This window comes from Impatiens glandulifera, chromosome 9, assembly GCF_907164915.1.
Source record: "Impatiens glandulifera chromosome 9, dImpGla2.1, whole genome shotgun sequence".
Classification (NCBI taxonomy): domain Eukaryota; kingdom Viridiplantae; phylum Streptophyta; class Magnoliopsida; order Ericales; family Balsaminaceae; genus Impatiens; species Impatiens glandulifera.
The window spans coordinates 16,155,081-16,174,114 of record NC_061870.1 but is presented as its reverse complement, the minus strand read 5'-3'; the positions used below and the strand labels follow the sequence as shown (position 1 = coordinate 16,174,114).

At 33.4% G+C, this 19,034-nt stretch overlaps 4 protein-coding genes across 4 annotated transcripts; all 4 read right to left on the bottom strand.

Annotated features, from left to right (window-relative positions):
• Nucleotides 1-1,136: 1,136 nt before the first annotated feature.
• LOC124914302 (tRNA-dihydrouridine(16/17) synthase [NAD(P)(+)]-like) lies at nt 1,137-4,689 on the bottom strand. Its single transcript, XM_047454818.1, has 3 exons — nt 4,358-4,689; nt 3,196-3,302; nt 1,137-2,100 (listed from the first exon to the last, which is right to left on the bottom strand). The coding sequence occupies exons 1-3, from the start codon at nt 4,586-4,588 to the stop codon at nt 1,377-1,379; spliced, it is 1,062 nt and encodes a 353-aa protein (XP_047310774.1). The 5' UTR covers nt 4,589-4,689; the 3' UTR covers nt 1,137-1,376.
• Nucleotides 4,690-6,875: 2,186 nt separating this feature from the next.
• On the bottom strand, nt 6,876-7,466 carry LOC124915879 (rDNA transcriptional regulator pol5-like). Its single transcript, XM_047456629.1, has 3 exons — nt 7,382-7,466; nt 7,165-7,290; nt 6,876-7,064 (listed from the first exon to the last, which is right to left on the bottom strand). Exons 1-3 carry the CDS (start codon nt 7,385-7,387, stop codon nt 6,876-6,878), a joined length of 321 nt encoding a protein of 106 aa, XP_047312585.1. The 5' UTR covers nt 7,388-7,466.
• A 2,818-nt stretch (nt 7,467-10,284) lies between these two features.
• Nucleotides 10,285-12,120, bottom strand: LOC124915384 (microtubule-associated protein RP/EB family member 1C-like). Its single transcript, XM_047456091.1, has 6 exons — nt 11,911-12,120; nt 11,645-11,800; nt 11,387-11,484; nt 10,996-11,221; nt 10,819-10,932; nt 10,285-10,616 (listed from the first exon to the last, which is right to left on the bottom strand). The coding sequence occupies exons 1-6, from the start codon at nt 12,016-12,018 to the stop codon at nt 10,329-10,331; spliced, it is 990 nt and encodes a 329-aa protein (XP_047312047.1). The 5' UTR covers nt 12,019-12,120; the 3' UTR covers nt 10,285-10,328.
• Nucleotides 12,121-14,906: 2,786 nt separating this feature from the next.
• LOC124915093 (putative oxidoreductase TDA3) lies at nt 14,907-16,814 on the bottom strand. The gene is made up of 2 exons (XM_047455746.1): nt 15,890-16,814; nt 14,907-15,399 (listed from the first exon to the last, which is right to left on the bottom strand). Exons 1-2 carry the CDS (start codon nt 16,779-16,781, stop codon nt 15,023-15,025), a joined length of 1,269 nt encoding a protein of 422 aa, XP_047311702.1. The 5' UTR covers nt 16,782-16,814; the 3' UTR covers nt 14,907-15,022.
• Nucleotides 16,815-19,034: the final 2,220 nt, after the last annotated feature.

The following is a 19,034-nucleotide window of genomic DNA, read 5'->3' as shown; positions in this document are numbered from 1 at the left end:
AAATTAGGAGCAACAGTATATTGTACCCAAAAAAAGCCAAAATTGTTTTTTTTTAACTGTTTGTTCTAAATGAAATGTATTCACTGACTTCTAATCTCCACGTAGAGTTACTCCAATATGAATTCTCTTGTCGATTTAAAAATTATAAACAAAAATGAAAGCTGTACAGGCCATGTAACAATCTTTTTCCAAGTTTGTAATATTTAGTCAAAATCATAATAATCTCAAGTAAAGAAAATGAAATCTAGATATTAAATGTTTTGAGAATTGACTCTAAATATAAACTCGTTTGAGTTTCAAAACAATGAGTGGAGAAATATAGCAACACAACAAATCAATAATGCACTGTCATAAGAATTTTTACCAAATATTTAGAGCGGAGGTGGTATTTGTCATAACCCGTGAGTTGGTAAGTAACGCCAAAACGGTTATGTCAAATGATAACTGACAATTTACATATATTGTCAAAATTCCGAAAAATCTGTAAAAATCAAGGGAGAATATATATACTTGTTAGAGGTCATTCAAATAAAATATTAATTTGAATAACTTTTTATTTAACAAAAAAAAATAACTCTAAATCTGATAATTTTATCTTTTTACTGTCAAGAAAATGATACAAATACTCGAGAAAACATCAACAAGATGATTCCCACCAAAAGTTTAAAATATTATTCGAATTAAAAAATTCAATCCAATTAAACAAATTTTTTTACCTAACAAAATATAACATCAGTTCAAATTTAAGTGGTTAAAATAAAAATAGAGCACATCTTAATAAAAAGTCATAATAAGGGTAAAAAATAAAATAAAAAACATTTTCAATTAATTATAAAAATGTTTATTCTAAATTTTAATATAAATATATATATATATATTATAATAATAATAAATCTGTTTTTTTAATATCAATCCAAAAGAAAAACATTTTCAATAAATTATGACAAACTTTCAAATATTGATAAAATACTTAGTTTGGAAAAAGAAAAAGAAAACATTATTTCAAAATAACATCAGATCTATAACATTACTTAAATAAAACTAGAATCAAACTATAATCTTAAAATATATATACATTATTTACAATTTCAATTCTAACAATTTTTTAAATATTAAATATTAAAAATACTTATCTATCAAACTAACTTGTTTACAAAAACACATATCATATCATTTAAATGTATCACCATATCAATCAAAGCTTAAATGCAAAAAAAAAAAAATCTTTTTACAAATAGAACAAATTTATAAATATATATCTAATTAAATTATGTTCCAAATCAATATCCAAATGAATTATCTTCATGGTTTCTCATTCAAACTGAGAACCAACTCTCAAATTAGAGAGCATAAATCAAATGATCAATCATACTTCCTCATCCCTTAACATAAAGTGGTATCCTTGAACCAACTTCTCTAAGCCGATGAACCATACCATACAAAAACTCAAACGTCAATCCATTCGCCTTCGCCTTTCGATTCAACTCATCTCTAATTTCCGGACAATCCACAAACCAATCTCCAACCATATTATGAACATGCGAAAGTATCATTATCCATGGTACCGGATACTCTTCACAAAGCTTCAAATACTCAACCAACAAATCACATTGATCCAATCCCCCGTCTTTATACAACCCTCCATCATCCTCTTCATTCCCCATTACAACCCATTCAGCCAATCGAAATCCAGCAAACATAGCCGGATTTCTAAGAAGCGACTCTGCAGAAAGCAAACCATCTGCACCAGTCTCTCTAAGACAGCTGTCAATATCGTCCATGTGTCTTATATTCCCATTGGCCAGGACTGGGATCCTTACAGCTTCTTTCACGGCTCTGATTGCAGACCAGTTGGCAATTGATTTTCGCGAATCTTTTTCTAGTCTTGTTCTTCCGTGGACAGCTAAGAGGGAGCAACCGGAGTCCTGTAACATTTTGGCGTAGTTTATTGTGTCGGGTAGATCTGGGAAAAGTCGTATTTTGCAGGAGACTGGAATTTTGAGGTTTAGAGCAAGGTTTTCTACTAGTGATTTAACAAGAGGGAGATTGTCCATTAGGAAAGCTCCATAGTTACCTGTTCTGGCTATTCGCCTTGGACACCTATAAGTTCATGTGGTTAAGTTAGTTTAGAAAATGATGATGCCAAAATTGTAACCAAAATCTAAAGAATAGTGTAAACCCCATTTCTATATCAGAATCCTAATGAAACTATATACGGGATACGATTCGTACAGTGTCGGGCTCAAGGAATGGGTTGCCCTATCCTGATCTTAATCACTTAACGTAAGAATCATACCAATAGAACAAATGACTAGTCATTAAAATAAAAATGTAAGCTATTCTTTTATGGAGAAGGGGTGGGGCTGCTCAAGCCCGAGGCCCTCGACTCATGTATTTGTAATTAGGGTTTATTATGAATGGGTTGGGTTAAATGATAGTTTAGTTTTTGTGACATTCTAAACTAGGGTTACTTGAACTATTATTTCATGAAATACCTATAGAATTGGCGACATTGTTGGTCAAACCTCGTTAAATCTTGCATTCACTACTTTACTATCATTTTAGATTAACGTTATTGTGTGATGTCTCAACACTATAAATAAAATTTGAATCTGCCCCTAGCTAAGTTTTGTTTCCAAACATAATTTTATTCAAATAAACAAAGAAAATGCATAAATACATCATAAACTATATAATTGTTTTGATGTGAGTCATTTTTAAAACGGAACCTAAAAAAATGGTTTATTTAATGGAGGAGGATTACACGACAACCCACGATCACGACCTCCACTTAAATCAGAACATTCCTATTGAGAATCGAGCATGAGAGACTCTCCACCTCTTAAGTAAAGACTTAGTCAACTTAAGCTATAATCTCTTATGAGTTTCCTTTTATTAGTATTTATGTTGTGATGTTTGAAAATTGGTACATATGGCAAACATTAGGTGCAGTCATCTTTTTTCTATATAAAAAAAAGGTACGGTCATCAAAATTTGGTCGTGGCTGAGAATTCGAACAGATAAATTCCATTACAAGACTTTCGTCTACCTAAGGGTTCATTACAAGACTGTCATATATATATATATGAAGATAGTTAAGGGCGGATTTCAATAAAATTGACGAATACTTGGGTTATTTTATGAATTCACTCTAAAGAAAATTATTCTTCACTACTAATAAAGAAGAAAATTTACCCCAAATTAATATCAACATAATCACAATATGGTTCCACAGTTTGAGCTGCTTCCAACAAAATGGCTGGGTCATTTGCACAAAATTGAACAAGTAATGGACGATCATCCTGCAAAGTATGATCAATAAGATAATCATACACTCAATGAAGATTTTACATTGATCACTGGCTAAGATAGAAAAATATAAATAAGAACCAAGTGTAAAGATTGGGAGTCATGAAGAGAAATTGAGATTTTTTTTTGCAAAAGACTTATTAGAATTTAACATGCATTTGCTATATCATTTCTAACATAAAATAATTCAAGTCTGAAAGTTGAAATACAAGACAATGAATGTATACACATCTATACTCCATTTGAGAAGAAGCTTTTTTTGGATATAAACCTATTCAGAATAAGAATCTTGCCTAATTCATCGGAATAATCCCCCATCCAGGATAATTCCATTATTCCAATACTAACCTCGTTATATTACTCTTCGTTACGTATTATTAAGGTTAGGGTTATTAATTAGGACACTATATAGTAAATAAGCCCATGGAGTTGTTAGAATAGATGGAAAACCCTATGATTATAATAAATAGGTTGAGTTAGCCATCAAGGAGTATATGAAATATTGAGGCCATTCCTTCCTCATTTCCTCTTTTCTATTGATTTCAACCCTAAACCTAAGAAAGTGCAACACTCTCACTTTGATCAAACTAATTGAACAAGAATTGCTTCTGATTTCACAAAGAAAGGCAATATCACCTGCACAAGCATCAACTTATCCACCATTTCCAATTCTCATTGTCAAGTCACAATAATCTTATGAAACAAGAAATGATCATCACAGAAGTCTATGTTGTGTATTTATTCTCTATCAAAGTATACAGAGCCATACTGTTGAGCATCTAGGTTTAATTGCCAGTCATTTTGAATTGCTGTAATGGCTGAGCAGATTGATTATACACATAATATTGAAGAATGATCTTGTTAAAGTTAAGAACTCTTCTGAAAGTAGAATAGTTTCCACTGTTTATATATGTAAGAGTTTTAAGTTAAATCAAATGCCAATTCATTGAGTTCTCATCATCCATCTTATTGTAAAGGAGCAGACTAATTTACAATTGAGAGACGAACGGAACGAATTTGAACAAGAAAGCATGAGAAATGGAAAAACCTGGCAGGTAGTGAATTCCTGGGAACGATATTTCTTGCTTTCGATGAAGATACGAGAGTGAAGCATTGGCGTATAAGCAGCTTCTGCTCCGTATTTCCGGCAAAGCATCCTGAAAGGTAGCTCCGAATGGTTAACCATGGGAGCGACAATCATCTTTGGCTTCCCCACCTTATTCCAGTGAGTTAAAGCTCGCTCGACATGCGAATCGCAGCTTAGGATGTAACAATTCATGATTTCGGTTTTCCGGTGAGTTCTTCTCTTCTTCTCCGGCGATAACAGAGGTACCGGAGTAAAGGCGGTGAGATTTTCTGAGGGAAGAAACGGCCATGGATAAGAGCTTTTTTTTTTACTCCAATTTTAGGGGGAAATTTGAGGAAATGACCCCAAAAAGGGGGCTAATTATGTTTGGTGCGGGCCACTAATTTTTATAGCGCTGGTGACCCCCAAATAATTTTCTGCCGAAAATACCCCCGTTGCGTCACGCACCCTCCGGTTGCGTGACGCACCTGAGGGCATTGTGAAAAGTCCACAATGCCCTTACTATATAATAAAAAAAATTACAGTTTTTCTCTTTCTTTTCATTTCTTTCTTTCTTCTTCTCTTTCGTCACTTCCTTTTCTCCTTCTTCTCTCTAAAAAGTACAACCACCGACGAAGGAATCCCAACGAAGACGGCGGGATCCCAACGAAGGAGATGTCTCTTTCTGCTACTGGTATGCTTACTTTTTCCTTTATTTGAACGCATTGTTTGTTAGGGTTTAGGGATTAGGGATTGATTAGGTAAATGTCACCGGCGGCGAAATCCGGGTGCGTCACGCAGGTGCGTGACGCACCTGCGTGACGCACCTGCGTGACGCACCTGCGTGACGCACCCCAAACCATTTATAGTTAGTATTTGCATTTCATTGTTACGGTGTCTCTCGATTGATAGTAGCAACCATCTGAATATGTTATTTCTTTTTTGTGTTAACAGTTCAAATATATTAGGTTGATGAAATGCCCTGTTGAAATACCCAATTTATTCTTTGAAGAAATGAGGGTAACTGACAACTGATTTTAGAGTGTTGAAGGCTTGAAGCATGTTAGTTTATTCTTGATTATGAAATCTTTCTCAAATTGGATCTATATAGCTATCTGGTGTCAATCCAAGCTGTGTGGCCCATAAAAGCCAAATTTTGTAGTTTAGGATTGTAGTAGATTGATTAGCTTCTATTTTTAATTTGATGACATAGTTTGTCACATATTTCTCCATTGTCTGTTGAAAACTCAGGATAGAGAGATTGATGAGTTAAATGAGCAATTGGAAGAAGATGCAAAATGTGTTGAACACCTGCAAGTTCATCTGTTGGAGGAGAGAAATAAAATGTCTCATGTAGAAAGAGAGAACGTGAGATTGCAGAGCCAGATCGACATGTGACATGTTAATCATCTTGGTGCAGGATAATGACGACGAAGAACCCTAATTTTTGGATCTGATCGATCTCTTTTATGATCAACAAAGATCAGATGATATGTGTCTTTATACTGTCTTTTATAAATCGTTTCTTATTTGTTTGTAAATCAAATATGTTGGGAACTTTATATGTAATTACATTGGTTTGTAAATCACACATTACTCAATAATTGTAAAGCATTACATTACCTCAAATCACAACTTCTGGTTCACAAATCACAATTTATTTGTAACTATCTAGATTTGTTTAACCCTCTATAACTTGAAACTAAACCATTGAATCATTTCGTTCAAAATTCAAAGATTTACCTCAATCACACTTCTCTTATCAAATAACAAATAAAAAAAGATAAATAAATTAAATGTTTGAACCAACTTAAATGAAGAATAATCTATAACAAAGGTGTTGTATATATACACAGTACAGAGTTTACAGCAAAACTCAAATTGGCACAAAAAAAGACATCCTTCCAACACAACTTCGCAGAAGCACTTCAGATTTTTCTCAACCTCTTCTTCCAACAAACTAGCTTTGCGGTTTCTTTTGTGTTTTTTTCCAGAATGCGAGCTTTGAGTTGAGTCTACTTCCAAGACCACATCTGGTAGGATAATATTCACTAAGACAGGCCATATACTATGAACACGAGGCTGACAGAAAGTAGACTTCTGCAAGTTAGGCCATACAAAGAAGATTAAGACTAGTTTGCATAAAAGGAAGAATCAAGAGAAATTCAATTACGAGAATCACCTTCAAGCAGTTAGAAATAGAGGACAAGTGTTCAACTGTAAAAAAGCTTCCAGCTATATATGGATGAGGAAGAAGTTTCCCAAAGACATTGCTTTCAACAGATATTTTCTCTCTCATTTTAAGAGCTAGAAGCAATGCATCGGGATTTCCAACTTCAATTGCACCATTAAACCAATCACCAAGACCTGGTGCTTCAAAATCTCATTCAAGACAGACTCTGCAGATACCTGTAAACACCACCCAATTAACATATCATATAAATGAGTGAACACCTCAGATAAATAAGTGTACTCATGTCGAAGAAATTTACCTTGTTAATTAGTTCAGAATTATTGAGACAGCAGGCTCTTGAAGGTACCTCTTCTTGGATGCAAGGCCAACTAGAGAACCAATGAATTCAACAATTTGCGTTGAGTTCTGGTCAGTTCTCCAATCTTCAGATAACTTTTTGGATCGTGCAATAGCACCATAAGCAAATAATCGACCCAAAAGATTATCTCGCATGTCCTATATTGGCCACCATCATCTAGTTAAATATTTAATGAAAATGAACATTATTCCATTTGGCAAAAAAAAATATAAAAAAATTGAGGCTTTCATTTGTAACCTGTCCTTTCATTGAAGAAGTGGCCGGCAGGGTATCTACTATGAGATTCAGCAATGCATCAATTTTGATGCTTGGGATAGAACTAACTAGGACAGATAAACCCAATGCAAAACCTTGCCTAGCACACTGTAAACGGGACATATTAGTTAAAAAACATCATTAACATGAAAGCACCAATAATACAGAATTTGAAGTCAGCAAATGTAAGGTAATATACCTCCATTGATGAAGAAACGCCACGAATAAACCTCCAATTGATTCTTCGTCAACTTTCATTTGTAATCCTGCGTGACGCACCCTGCGTGACGCACCCTGCGTGACGCACCCTGCGTGACGCACCCTGCGTGACGCACCCTGCGTGACGCACCCTGCGTGACGCACCCTGCGTGACGCACCCTGCGTGACGCACCCTGCGTGACGCAACCAACCAATCAACCTGCATTCAACGAATCAGGGCGAATCAATGACGTTCTGTAAAGGAAATCCACACAAACAATCATATGTATAGGAAATCAACACAAACAATCATATGTAAACGAAATAAACACAAATATAAACGAATATAGTGGAAATTTTTGTTTCGGCCGTCGTCGTTCGCCGTTGGAGCCGCAGTTCGCGTTTGGAAGTTCTTTGCAGCTATAGACCATTGAATATGGTGGAATGGTCGACGGTGCCTCTTCGATTGGTTCTTCGGCGATGAAAAAGAAGAGAAAGTCTTCTCCGCCGCTATTAGGGTTCACGGCGGAGAAGACGAGAAGAAAGGGGCTGGATGAGAGAGAAACTGAAAAGAAAATGAAAAAAAATTAAGTCTTTATAGGGTTCAGGGTGCGTCACGCACCTGGAGGGTGCGTGACGCATGGGTAAAATGGTCATTAAAAAATTTGGGGGTCACCAGCGCTATAAAAATTAGTGGCCCGCACCATCGGCTATTTGGCCCTATTTTGGGGTCATTTCCTCAAATTTCCCATTTTAGGAGATGTCATTTTAGTGAACGCTATTTCTCTTCATTTTTTTTTAGTTCTTTATTATTTAATATAGCATTTTATTTTTATATAAAACATCCTAACTATATTACGGGGAAATTTGTGGAGTTACCCTAAAAAAAGGCAATTGCGGAAAGTATAGAGATTAAAAAAAAAAAAGTGCTGGTGATCCTTTTTACTGTTTTTGGACGATTTTGCTCATGTCGGAGATTGCGTGACGCAACCGGAATCGTGAGATTTTTTATTTATTTTTTTCCGTCTCGCAATTGGGGTTGCGTGAAGTGATTGCGTGACGTAACTGGAGTTGCGTGACGCGATTGATTACGTGACGCAATTGGGGTTGCGTGACGCAACTAAGCCATTTTCTTCCAAAAAAAATCATAATTAAATTTTTTTAAAAAATAAAAAATTGCGTCACGTAACTTGAAGTTGCGTGACGCAATAGGGGCATTTTCGTTAGAAAAAAAAGAGGGTCACCACGCTATTTAATTTATGCGCTGGTACTATTATTAAGCCTATCAAGTGGGGTCATTTCCTCAAATTTCTTATAGTATGAAGTTATTATTACAATGATATTTTTATTTATTTTTCTTTGAAATTATATTATTCAAATTAATGGTACATAGGAGCAATATAAAGTTTTGGGACTTCAAATATTGAACGCAAACTTTATGCATAAAGATTTTGTAAAAGACCATGATTTGTATAAATATTGAATAGTTTTTTTCTTTTTAAAAAGCAATTTCAAACAAAATGGGACAATTACCTGATTTGATAAAAAAAAATATACTGAGAAATTTGTTAACTTTAATCTTTTACACAAAATTATTGACACTAAAACTTAAATATAATTTAAATAGTTTAATTAATAATAATTTAATCAAGAGAGGCTTAAATTTAAAGATTTATTATTATTTTTCAATTCTCATTTAGTCTGAGTTTTATCTAATTATGATATTTTTAAATAAAAGTTAAAATTTAAAAAAAAAATTGTTTATATTTAGTGAAAAATATGATTGAATTATATAAAAAGATAATAACAAATAAATGATTTTTTTTGATAAATTTTTAAATAATTTCATAAATATATTTTTGACTCAATTACAATTTGAGGCTAAGATTTGGGTAAATAGGCTGCAATTTTAATTGTGTAGTAAGTAAGTAGGTTGAATTAATACCATTTTAGTAATTTAAGATTTTTTCGTAAATAAACATTGTCTTATTATTTTAACTTAATATTTTTCATTTCTTAATGAATTACCACATTGATAAAAAAAATTAATAATTCTTTTATTTTTTTTAAATAAATATTAACTATTCTCACACATCACGCTTCTTTTTAAGACATTCAAACCGCAATAAATAATTTAAAACTTGTATATCTCAAAAAACAATTACTTAATTATTATCCATAAAAATAAATATAAAATCTATATTTATTTAAATTTTATAAGATCACACATTTTTTAGTCATCCAAATCACTTTTAATAAATCAGAATATGTAGATATCGAAAAAAATACTCTATTTAAAATATTAAATACATTTGTGTAAATATATTTTATTTATAAACTTGATAAATTAAGTAAATAAAAAAAAATTAATACTATAAAATTAGAAGACGGTTGTTTTGTCCATTTGAAAAAAAAAATTAAAATTGTGATATTCAAAATGAAACAACCCACCTAAAATATTTTGTCATGTATAATCTTTTACAAAATAAAATTGTGTTTATAAATAGAACAACTTAAAGTGAAGTATAGTCAATAGACTCAATACAACAAATTGTTGCACTCTCTTCCATATAAAATTAATAAAATCAACAAACAAAGAAATAGATTATCATAATTCATTAATTTAGTTCAAATAAAAATAGTTTTAAATCGCTCATAAAGTTAATTCAAGTTAAAAAGTCTTACCTAATAAAATCTAATAAAATAAAAGTCAAATTTTAACTAAGAACCCTTAAATTGAAATGAGGATCTTTCTTAAACTCGAAAAAAATATTGTAAACAGAACATAAGGTTGCAAGATATTTGGTGAAAATTTCACAATATTATCACCTTCCATACCCACAAGCATATAAGTTGGTTCAAATGTCACAAAACAATTATACTCAGTAACTACTTAATAAATTGAACTAATATATCAAGAATTCCCACACAAATAAGAAACATAAACCTCAATAGAGTTTCACAAGAGGTGAGCCACTGCAATGAACATCTGAAGCATCTGAAACCCTCTGCCTCGGAGACAAAGAGTTGGCAGCAGCATCATCAACATCGATATTGACAATGCTTTTCCTCTTCTGACTGTCCGACTTTTGCGCAAATTCAGGTTCTTCTGGAATAGGACTCAACAATCCTTCAACACCCTTGTGGTGTTTTGATATCATTGCTTGAGCTTCTGCAACAACTGATGAACTGTTATTATCTGTCGCATATAGTATCATCTTCAATGCTTCCACAACCTGCATTAAAGAAAGAACAAAAATTCAATCTAAGTTTATAAGAAGCTTGAAGAAAAGTCTATCAAGTTCTATCACTTTTAGACTTTGTTGTATTTAGATATGTTGTTCTTCATTGCCTCAATTATAACCCTTTTATACCTTACTTCTTTACTTTTCTTTGAACTACTTTTGAAACCATGAATGAATGCAAGGATTTACTTACAGGTAGCTTCTCAATCTCGGGGATCTGACATATGATTTCAATATCCCTCAACTTTGCAAAGTAAAAGTCTCTTTCTTTCTCCAAGCTATCAAATGACAGTTTCAACTCTGTAATCTGCACAAAGAAGGCGTAAGAAAGAAACTAAAGAGTTGAAATTCTTATGTTAAGAAAGAAAACCTGTTCATCATATGCCGGTCCACTATCTGAAACTGGTTTTGATTCTTTCGAAGGCTTGACAGATTGGTTTGAAGCATTATTATGAACATCATTCTTTCGACTGTGGGAAGTTTGAGTCCTTGCGTTAGCTGATGAAGAAGACTTGGCTGAAGACTGTGGAGGTGCAGATTTCTTGCTCGCATCTTTTCCACCTTTGCAAGCTTCTCTTCTCTCTAGAGGATTGTAACTACAATTGATACATATGTGATTTTTATAAGACAGACGAAATGAATTTCCCAACAAGGTTGCAGCATTCTGAATTGGCAATTCAGAATGCAGTATCAATCTATTAAAGTGTTTTGAATCATCAATTGGTAAAACCGAAAGTTAATTAGTTCAGAGAGGAAATTACTTCTGTGTAACACCTCCATCGCAATAACGCTTCATCCACTGCATAAACTCTAGGTTATCCAGCGGCCGACCTTTCACAAGTTTGTTAACATCAACATGCTGGTTACAGAACAAAAATTGAAAACACGATCTATGAGATCTCATATTATAAACTAATTACTAAACCAAATCTCCGATCTGAGACTGCAAGATCCTCTACAGATCCTTAGAATCACATATCAAAGCTCAAATGAACAAATATCACAAATATCAATCTAACCTTGGTTATTTTCAGTTTGTTAAAGACGTCTTGCAGAACTTTGTAATTCTGGATCATATCATATTCATTCTTTGCATCAAAGTTCACCTTGTGCATCGGAACAACACCTGGATGAGCCGAATCCATTAGCTGGCAATAAATAGCTCCAGAAGATGCCTGCGATTAACACATATGGAGACGAATTAGGAATAATCGTTAAGATGAAGAGATTGGAGCAATTGTATGAAAATGGAGTGAGGATTTGAGCAAGATCGAACGGAGAAAACCTCTTCGACTTTAGAGACATTGAGTTGAAGAGTCGAATTGACCCAGGCTAAGATCTCTGTTCTACCGACGAAGTAAGCGGAATCCATCATTCCAATGTTCGACGCCATGTATAATTTCTGTGTTTTGGTGCTCCAGCGCCTATAGAGAATGAGAAATATAGAGAGAGAGAGAGACAGAAAAGGGGAGCGGGAGGGTTTCGTCTTTTGAATTCAAAACCTAACTTTTTCACAAAACCGATCGTCAGACACGTTTTATATAAAATGTTTTCATTTTTTTAAATATTAATTTACTTAATATTTCTCCATTATTTTTAATATTACTTGTTTGTTTTGTACTTTTAATTCTTTGTTTTTGCATCAAAATTTTTAAACATTTCAGTGTTTGTTAATGGTTTAATTTATTTCTTATTTGCTTCTAGTTGTGAATAATTTATTTTTTTAGTAACTAATATATCTAACTATCTAACTGAGTCGATTCGGTATACCTTATCAAAAAATTTGATAATAAAAAATCATACTTTTATCACATCAAAAGTTTACTGTACCAAAATCTAGATATGATATAAATGACATATCAATTTTATCGAATATTTGCGATATACCAAAATTTTGGTAAGATATCGCAGTTATAACGTTCAAACAAAATATATATCTACTTTTTAATGGGAGAAAAATCGCGAAAGTTATATCAAGAAGAATTAAAAGTTGAGTCTCCAATTTGTTCAGATAAAAATAAAGAAAGTAAATATCTTGACAATTGAGCATCCAATTTATTAAAAAAATAAATAAATTTATTAAAATTAAAAAGAAAATTGGTAACCTTGATAACAGACTTATTTTTAAAAATAACAGGAGAAATTAAATTATTTTTTTTAAATTAACCTTTTGCCCATATCAAATTACTCTCTTTAATAACTTTTATCTTCTTTCTCTCTTCTTCTCATCTACTCTCTTCTTCTCACTCAGGGCAACGAGACAACGAGGGATCTCTATTATCCCGACAACGAGTCGTCTCTACTATCTCCCGACGACACGTCTCTGTTATTGCTGGACGTCTGTTTCTGCTTCCCCGTCTATTATCCCCCCGATGACTGTAACATATACGTTGAACGGTAACTCCCGACTCCATCAAACTAGATCTTCAACAAACAAAGATGGGTAAGTTTTATATTGATTGGTTATAGCTGAAAACAGTTATTATTAATCAATTGGGACGCATAGTGCATCTTGCGCCTACGCAAAATATAATTTGCGCGCAGATTTACTCCTGTGCAAAATGCAATTTACGCGCCTACGCAAAGTGTATAATACTAAACAAATTATAGTTAATAGCACTTTGCGAAAACTGAGTCTGCGCCGATGCAAAGTGCACAAACTGTATATTCAAACTTTGCAAATTGGACTGATGAGAGTTTTGAACTGCTTTATAAAACTTTTGTAAATTTGAAGGGCTTGATTTTAGTTAGTTGTGAGGGCTTCACAATTGATGGCCTTGCTACCATTGCTTCCAATTGTAGGTATATGATTTACAACTTTTGTTATAAATAGTTACTAAGGAAACACAATTTTACTCATTTTGGGTTGTTATAACTTACATGATTATAATTATTATTTTTCGTCATGAGAGTTTTATTTCTAGCACAATTGTACAACCAAATGGATTGAGGTAATTTGGGCAATTATTGATTAAGATCTATTTATGCAACCATCCCTAAACTGTTTAATAAACTATCAAATGCATATTTCTTAGGACAATTTGGTTTGAAATAGTGTTGTTTTCAAATTAACTTATGTAATGGTTCATATAAAATTAACTTAATCAATTGAACCAATCAGATTTAAAACAACCATATTTTCTTAACTGAAATAAGGATCATAATAAAATGGAACCATGAGACCATCTCTGTTTCCAAGCTAAATCCATTCACATTTCACATACAAAGGTACAATTTTTCTCCTAAAAGCATTAAATAACCACAAACTTAAACAATAAAAAAACACTAGTTATCGTAGGCTAACCAGGTTGAAACGCCTTCATCAATCGGAACCGTCCAAACAAAATCAGGGGCATTAGTCCTAGGTCAACCAGTTGTGGAGTTTTCAACAAAATCTTCTCAAGACTGTCAATAGGCACCGAATGATTCAATCTCAGACTTGTGAGATTACGACACCTTATTACTAGTCTCCCTAGAGCTGCCAAATTCACTTCTCCCTTTAAGCATGCAAAGTTCAACGAAACAAGAGATGTACAACTTTCACGAAAATATGGCTAAATGGATTGGCTAATCTTGAAAAGATGGTTGGTTAAATGGATTGGCTAAAACAACAAAAAGAGAAACAAATTAAGATCTAACTCTTTCAAAAATCTGAAACAACAATTACATCCCAATTTATACAAAAACAACAAAAAGGAGGCGTTACCACAATAGCAGAGACATATCGACCTATCGACCGGGCATATTAAGGACGACTCGTTACCACGGTCGTTGTCGAGATAAGAAAGATCCCTCATTTCCTTGTTACCCTGAATGAGAAGAAGAGAGAAAGTAAAAGAGAAGAGGAGAAAAATTATTAAAGGAGAATTTGATCTTTTACCAAAGTAAAAGTCAATTTTATAAAAATTATTCCCTTGTTATTTCTTAAAATAATTATTTCGAATACATTCCTACATTATACCATCATTTCTATTATACCATCATTTCTTTTATTGTACCACTATTTCAGTATAATATTAAATTAATATAAATAATATATAAAGTAAAAGCATACCATGATTTAAAACAGTATCCATTATACATAATAATAATAATAATAATAATTTTTAATTAAATTTTGATTTATTTTAAAAAAAAGTTATATAATTAAATTAACCTCTATGTTTTTAAAATAAAATAAATCTATTAAGATTAAGAAGAAATAATGGGTTAAAAGAAATGAAATAAATTTACTAGTTTAATTTGAAAAACATAATTTCAGTATTACGTCCAAATTTTGCTCTAAATTAAACAAGATCTTTATTGGTGTTTATTAGTAAAATCTAATTAATCATAATTTTGTTTAAAAAAACAAAACATATAATTAACAAACTAAATAGAATAATTTTCAATCTAAATCATCTTCTCCTACCTTCGGCAAATCTTGCCGGACTAAACGGACCTAGATCTACAATAGAAGCCTGACCATCCATCACAAGCTCCGCCATAGCAGCTCCAGTCGCCGGTCCATTCAAGATTCCCCAACAACTATGCCCCGTAGCCACATAGCATCCATTCACTCCTGGAACCTCTCCAATCACCGGAATACCATCCTCGCTGCTAGGCAAGAAACAAGCTTGCTCAGCCTTCACCACCGCCTTCCCTTCCCCCAACCGACTCGAAACTTTTAAACCCACTCTCTTAAGCATGGCTATGGATTCAGGGTCGCCGGTAATCTGCTCCGGATCGTCTGGCACCTCAACTTCCGAACTCATTCCACATATGTATACCTCACCTACAGCTCAATAATTTACATCAAAATTTCAAAAGAGAAATGATTACGGGAGAGAATTTGGTGAGAGAATTACTTAACCTAATCTTATTCACCTAATCTTATTCGCTGAAAAAATCAAATAATTTCTTTTTTTTTCCTCTTTCCTATCACTCTTACATTTTCCAAAGTGATGCGAAGTCATTTCCTCACCAAATTACATTTATCTATCACTCCTCTATCTATTACTCCTCAATTTCAAATTAAGGAGTGATAGAGAGAGAGAATTTGGTGAACAAATGACTTGGCATCAACTTCATTCCATCAACTTCGTTCCGTTGTAAAATGTAAAAGTGATCACTTGTAAAATATAAAAGTGAGAGAAAAGAGTGAAATTATTTGATTTTTTTAGATTATGCCAAGTCATTCCCTCGTCAAATTCTCTCCCTCCCTAATTTTCTCGCCTAATCATTTCTCTTTCAAAATTCAAATTAGGGCTAAGGTTAGAGCTTGCCTTTAGGTCGAGGGTAGATTTCAGGGTCCAATGGCGGCCCACCTTCAGAACGATGATAACTCAGAAACAAAGCGTGAGCTGAAATGGCTTCTGCCTCCTTCGGTTCCAATACAATACTATGGGCTTTTATCCCATACACTCTGAAAATCGACGACAACAAACTCAATTTTCCCGTCCATGGTCCAAGAGCTAAAACCACCGCATCGGCTTCAATTTTCCGTCCGCCTTCCATTTCCACCGCCGTCGCCTTTCCTTCCTCCACTCGAACATTCTCCACCTTCCCGATTACAATCTCAACTCCATAATCCGCGACCGCTTTCGATATTAATGTACGAGCAAACAGCTGCGGATGGACCTGCGCCGTTGTCTCCGTCGAACCGATTTCGCGACAGTTTCTCGCCGTGCCGTCGATCCAAGAAGGTATAATAGAAGAGTTGGATTTTGATTTTGATTTTGGGTCAGATTCGTGGATCGAGAGACTGAGGGTGGTTAGGGCGCGATAGCCGTACGATTGGGGGCCGTTGAGTTCTTGAGAAAGGGAGCGATGTAGATTGAAGCTGGCACGGGCTAGGGAAGAGAGGGGACTATCGTCGCACCAATCAAGAGCGAGGAATCCTCCGGCCTTTCCGGAAGCGGCGCAGGCCACTGAGGATTTCTCGATTAGGGTAACGGCAGCGCCTCTTTTGGCTAGGAAGTAGGCGGAACAGACTCCGATCACACCGCCTCCACAGACCACCACGCGGTGGTTCGGTTTCTGAGGAAGGTCGATTGAATTGTTTTCAGCGGATAAGGCGGCCATGATCGTGCGACGGGTTTGGACGATTTGTGTTTTGGAACTTACAGGAGATTGTGAGAGAGGAGGAAAGACGAAGAAGGAAAATGACGTCATCATCACTCTCTAGAAGACTTCTTCCAAGACAAGACAGATGGGTGGGAATCCATTTTATTTATTTTTAATTAATCATCTAATTTAACAAATAATTATTTACTTTTGAAAAACTAATTCTCATGTAATATATAATAATATATAATAATTTATATATATATATATATATATATATATATATGATTTAAATTTGTTTGGTTTGACGGTGAAACATTTGATTAATTTGGATATATACATGAGAGTAATGGATACTTGAGTCGGATCGTGGGTTAACCCGTTCATAAATTTTAAACAGTTAAAAAAAAATAAATAAATGTTATATATATGTTTTGAAGTTGCAATATAACAAAAATAAGTATAACATTTAACCAAGTGTAATGTTGATGTGGTTTGTCGATGAATAATAGGTCGGTAACAATTGAGAGTGGTTAAAAAATATGAATCAAATATTTGATTGACCAAATTGTAAGGTCACGAGATTAATTGTCGATTGAGATTGATTGTTTGTTTTCATAGGGACAAGAAATGTGTGAAAATATGATTAAGTTGTGATTTATCGAGAAATAGAAGGTCTATAACAAAAGATTATGAGGTCACGAGATTAAAGATCGATTGAGATTGGTGGTTGGTTTGTTGATAGATAAGAAGCATGTGAAACTATGATTGAGATTGGTGCTTGGTTTTCGAGAATTAAGAGACATTTGAAAATGTGATTGAGATCGATAGTTGGTTTTCCGATGGATAAAAACATGTGAGAATATGATTGGAATTGGTGGTTTGATTACTGACGAATAAGAGGCGTGTAAAGTGTGATTGAGATTGATGCATTTGTTACCCGAGAGTTCAAAATAAACTACAAAACATGCCACTAGACCTACATTAAAAACAATATTGACCTTTTTAATATGTGATTATCGTAAATATTACAATTTAACTCTAAATTAAGATTAATGCATACGTAATCGCAATACTCTTTAGTCCAAAATTATTTCGCGATATGCATTTTTTAATGAAAACATAGTTGCAGTCAAAAATTTTAATAAGTCCGCTAAAACTATTTTTTTCGCCAAAACACTCCTCCCAAGCATCAAAACTTAGAAAAAAAAATTCATTTCCCTCAATTCTTTTTCTCTCTTCCCGACTTAAACCTCCCTCAACCCAAAACCCTACCCAACTCACGTCCTCCTCTACACCAAATCCTACCCAACTAACACCTACCTCTGCCCCAATTCTCTTATGCTAGCCGATTCTAATGGCCGCCCACATCCACATCGCCGCAACCTACCCGAACCTTAGCCACAACCCCACCGCACTCCCACCGCAACCTAGAAGTAACATTGCCGCAACATATCTCGTTACTAGTTTGTGCTCATTGATTCCCTATTGATTCATTGTATTCCATTTAGTCTAGATTCGTGGATTCCCTATTTCTTTTAGATTACTAAATATTTATTCTAGATTGCTATGTTTCTTATGGAATAAGATATAAATTGTAGAAATCTCTGTTCTAGATTTCTATGCTGTACCTGAGTATATTTAGTACATATTTCTTGTACTTGTTCTTTAGTAGATTGCTATGTTGTTCTATGTTGTGTAAGTAATAACATACTAGATTTTTATTTATGTAAATACTCAAATGGGTTTCATTCAACTTATGGTTTGAAGTTTGAACTCAGCTGCTTCAGAAAAATATAAGTACTAACTAATATGAATATGGGAAAGGCCATTTTCTTTCTTGTTGAAGCCTATAATCAAAACTCATTATGAATTTGAAATTATGTGGGATAATATTGTTGGATTTTGTAGGATAGTATTGACTTACCAAATATTGAGTTTTGTCTCTCTTAATGTTGAACTGGTGGCTTATGTTTGTTTGTCGGCTTTTAATTTCAAAACATCAGGATTTGATGTACTGAATATGTGTTTGTTTTGATATTTTAAAATATAATAGACTAATAAATGTTAAAAGGAATTCTATGTTGTTATTATCAATTTTATTATGGTTACTTATAATATGCATTCTTGACATAGTTTGGTTTGGTGAATGAGTAATATAGTGGTGGTTATATAGTATATAGTATAGTATCAATGACTATTGATAGAGCATATTCACTATTTATTATATTTCTAGGATATAAATAACATCTTGACATAGTTTGATTTGTATTTAAAACCATGTGAATAAATTGCTATTGTTGTTGGTCTAAATGGTTTTGTATATGATATTATTCTAATTATTTTTGTATTTGATATTCGTTG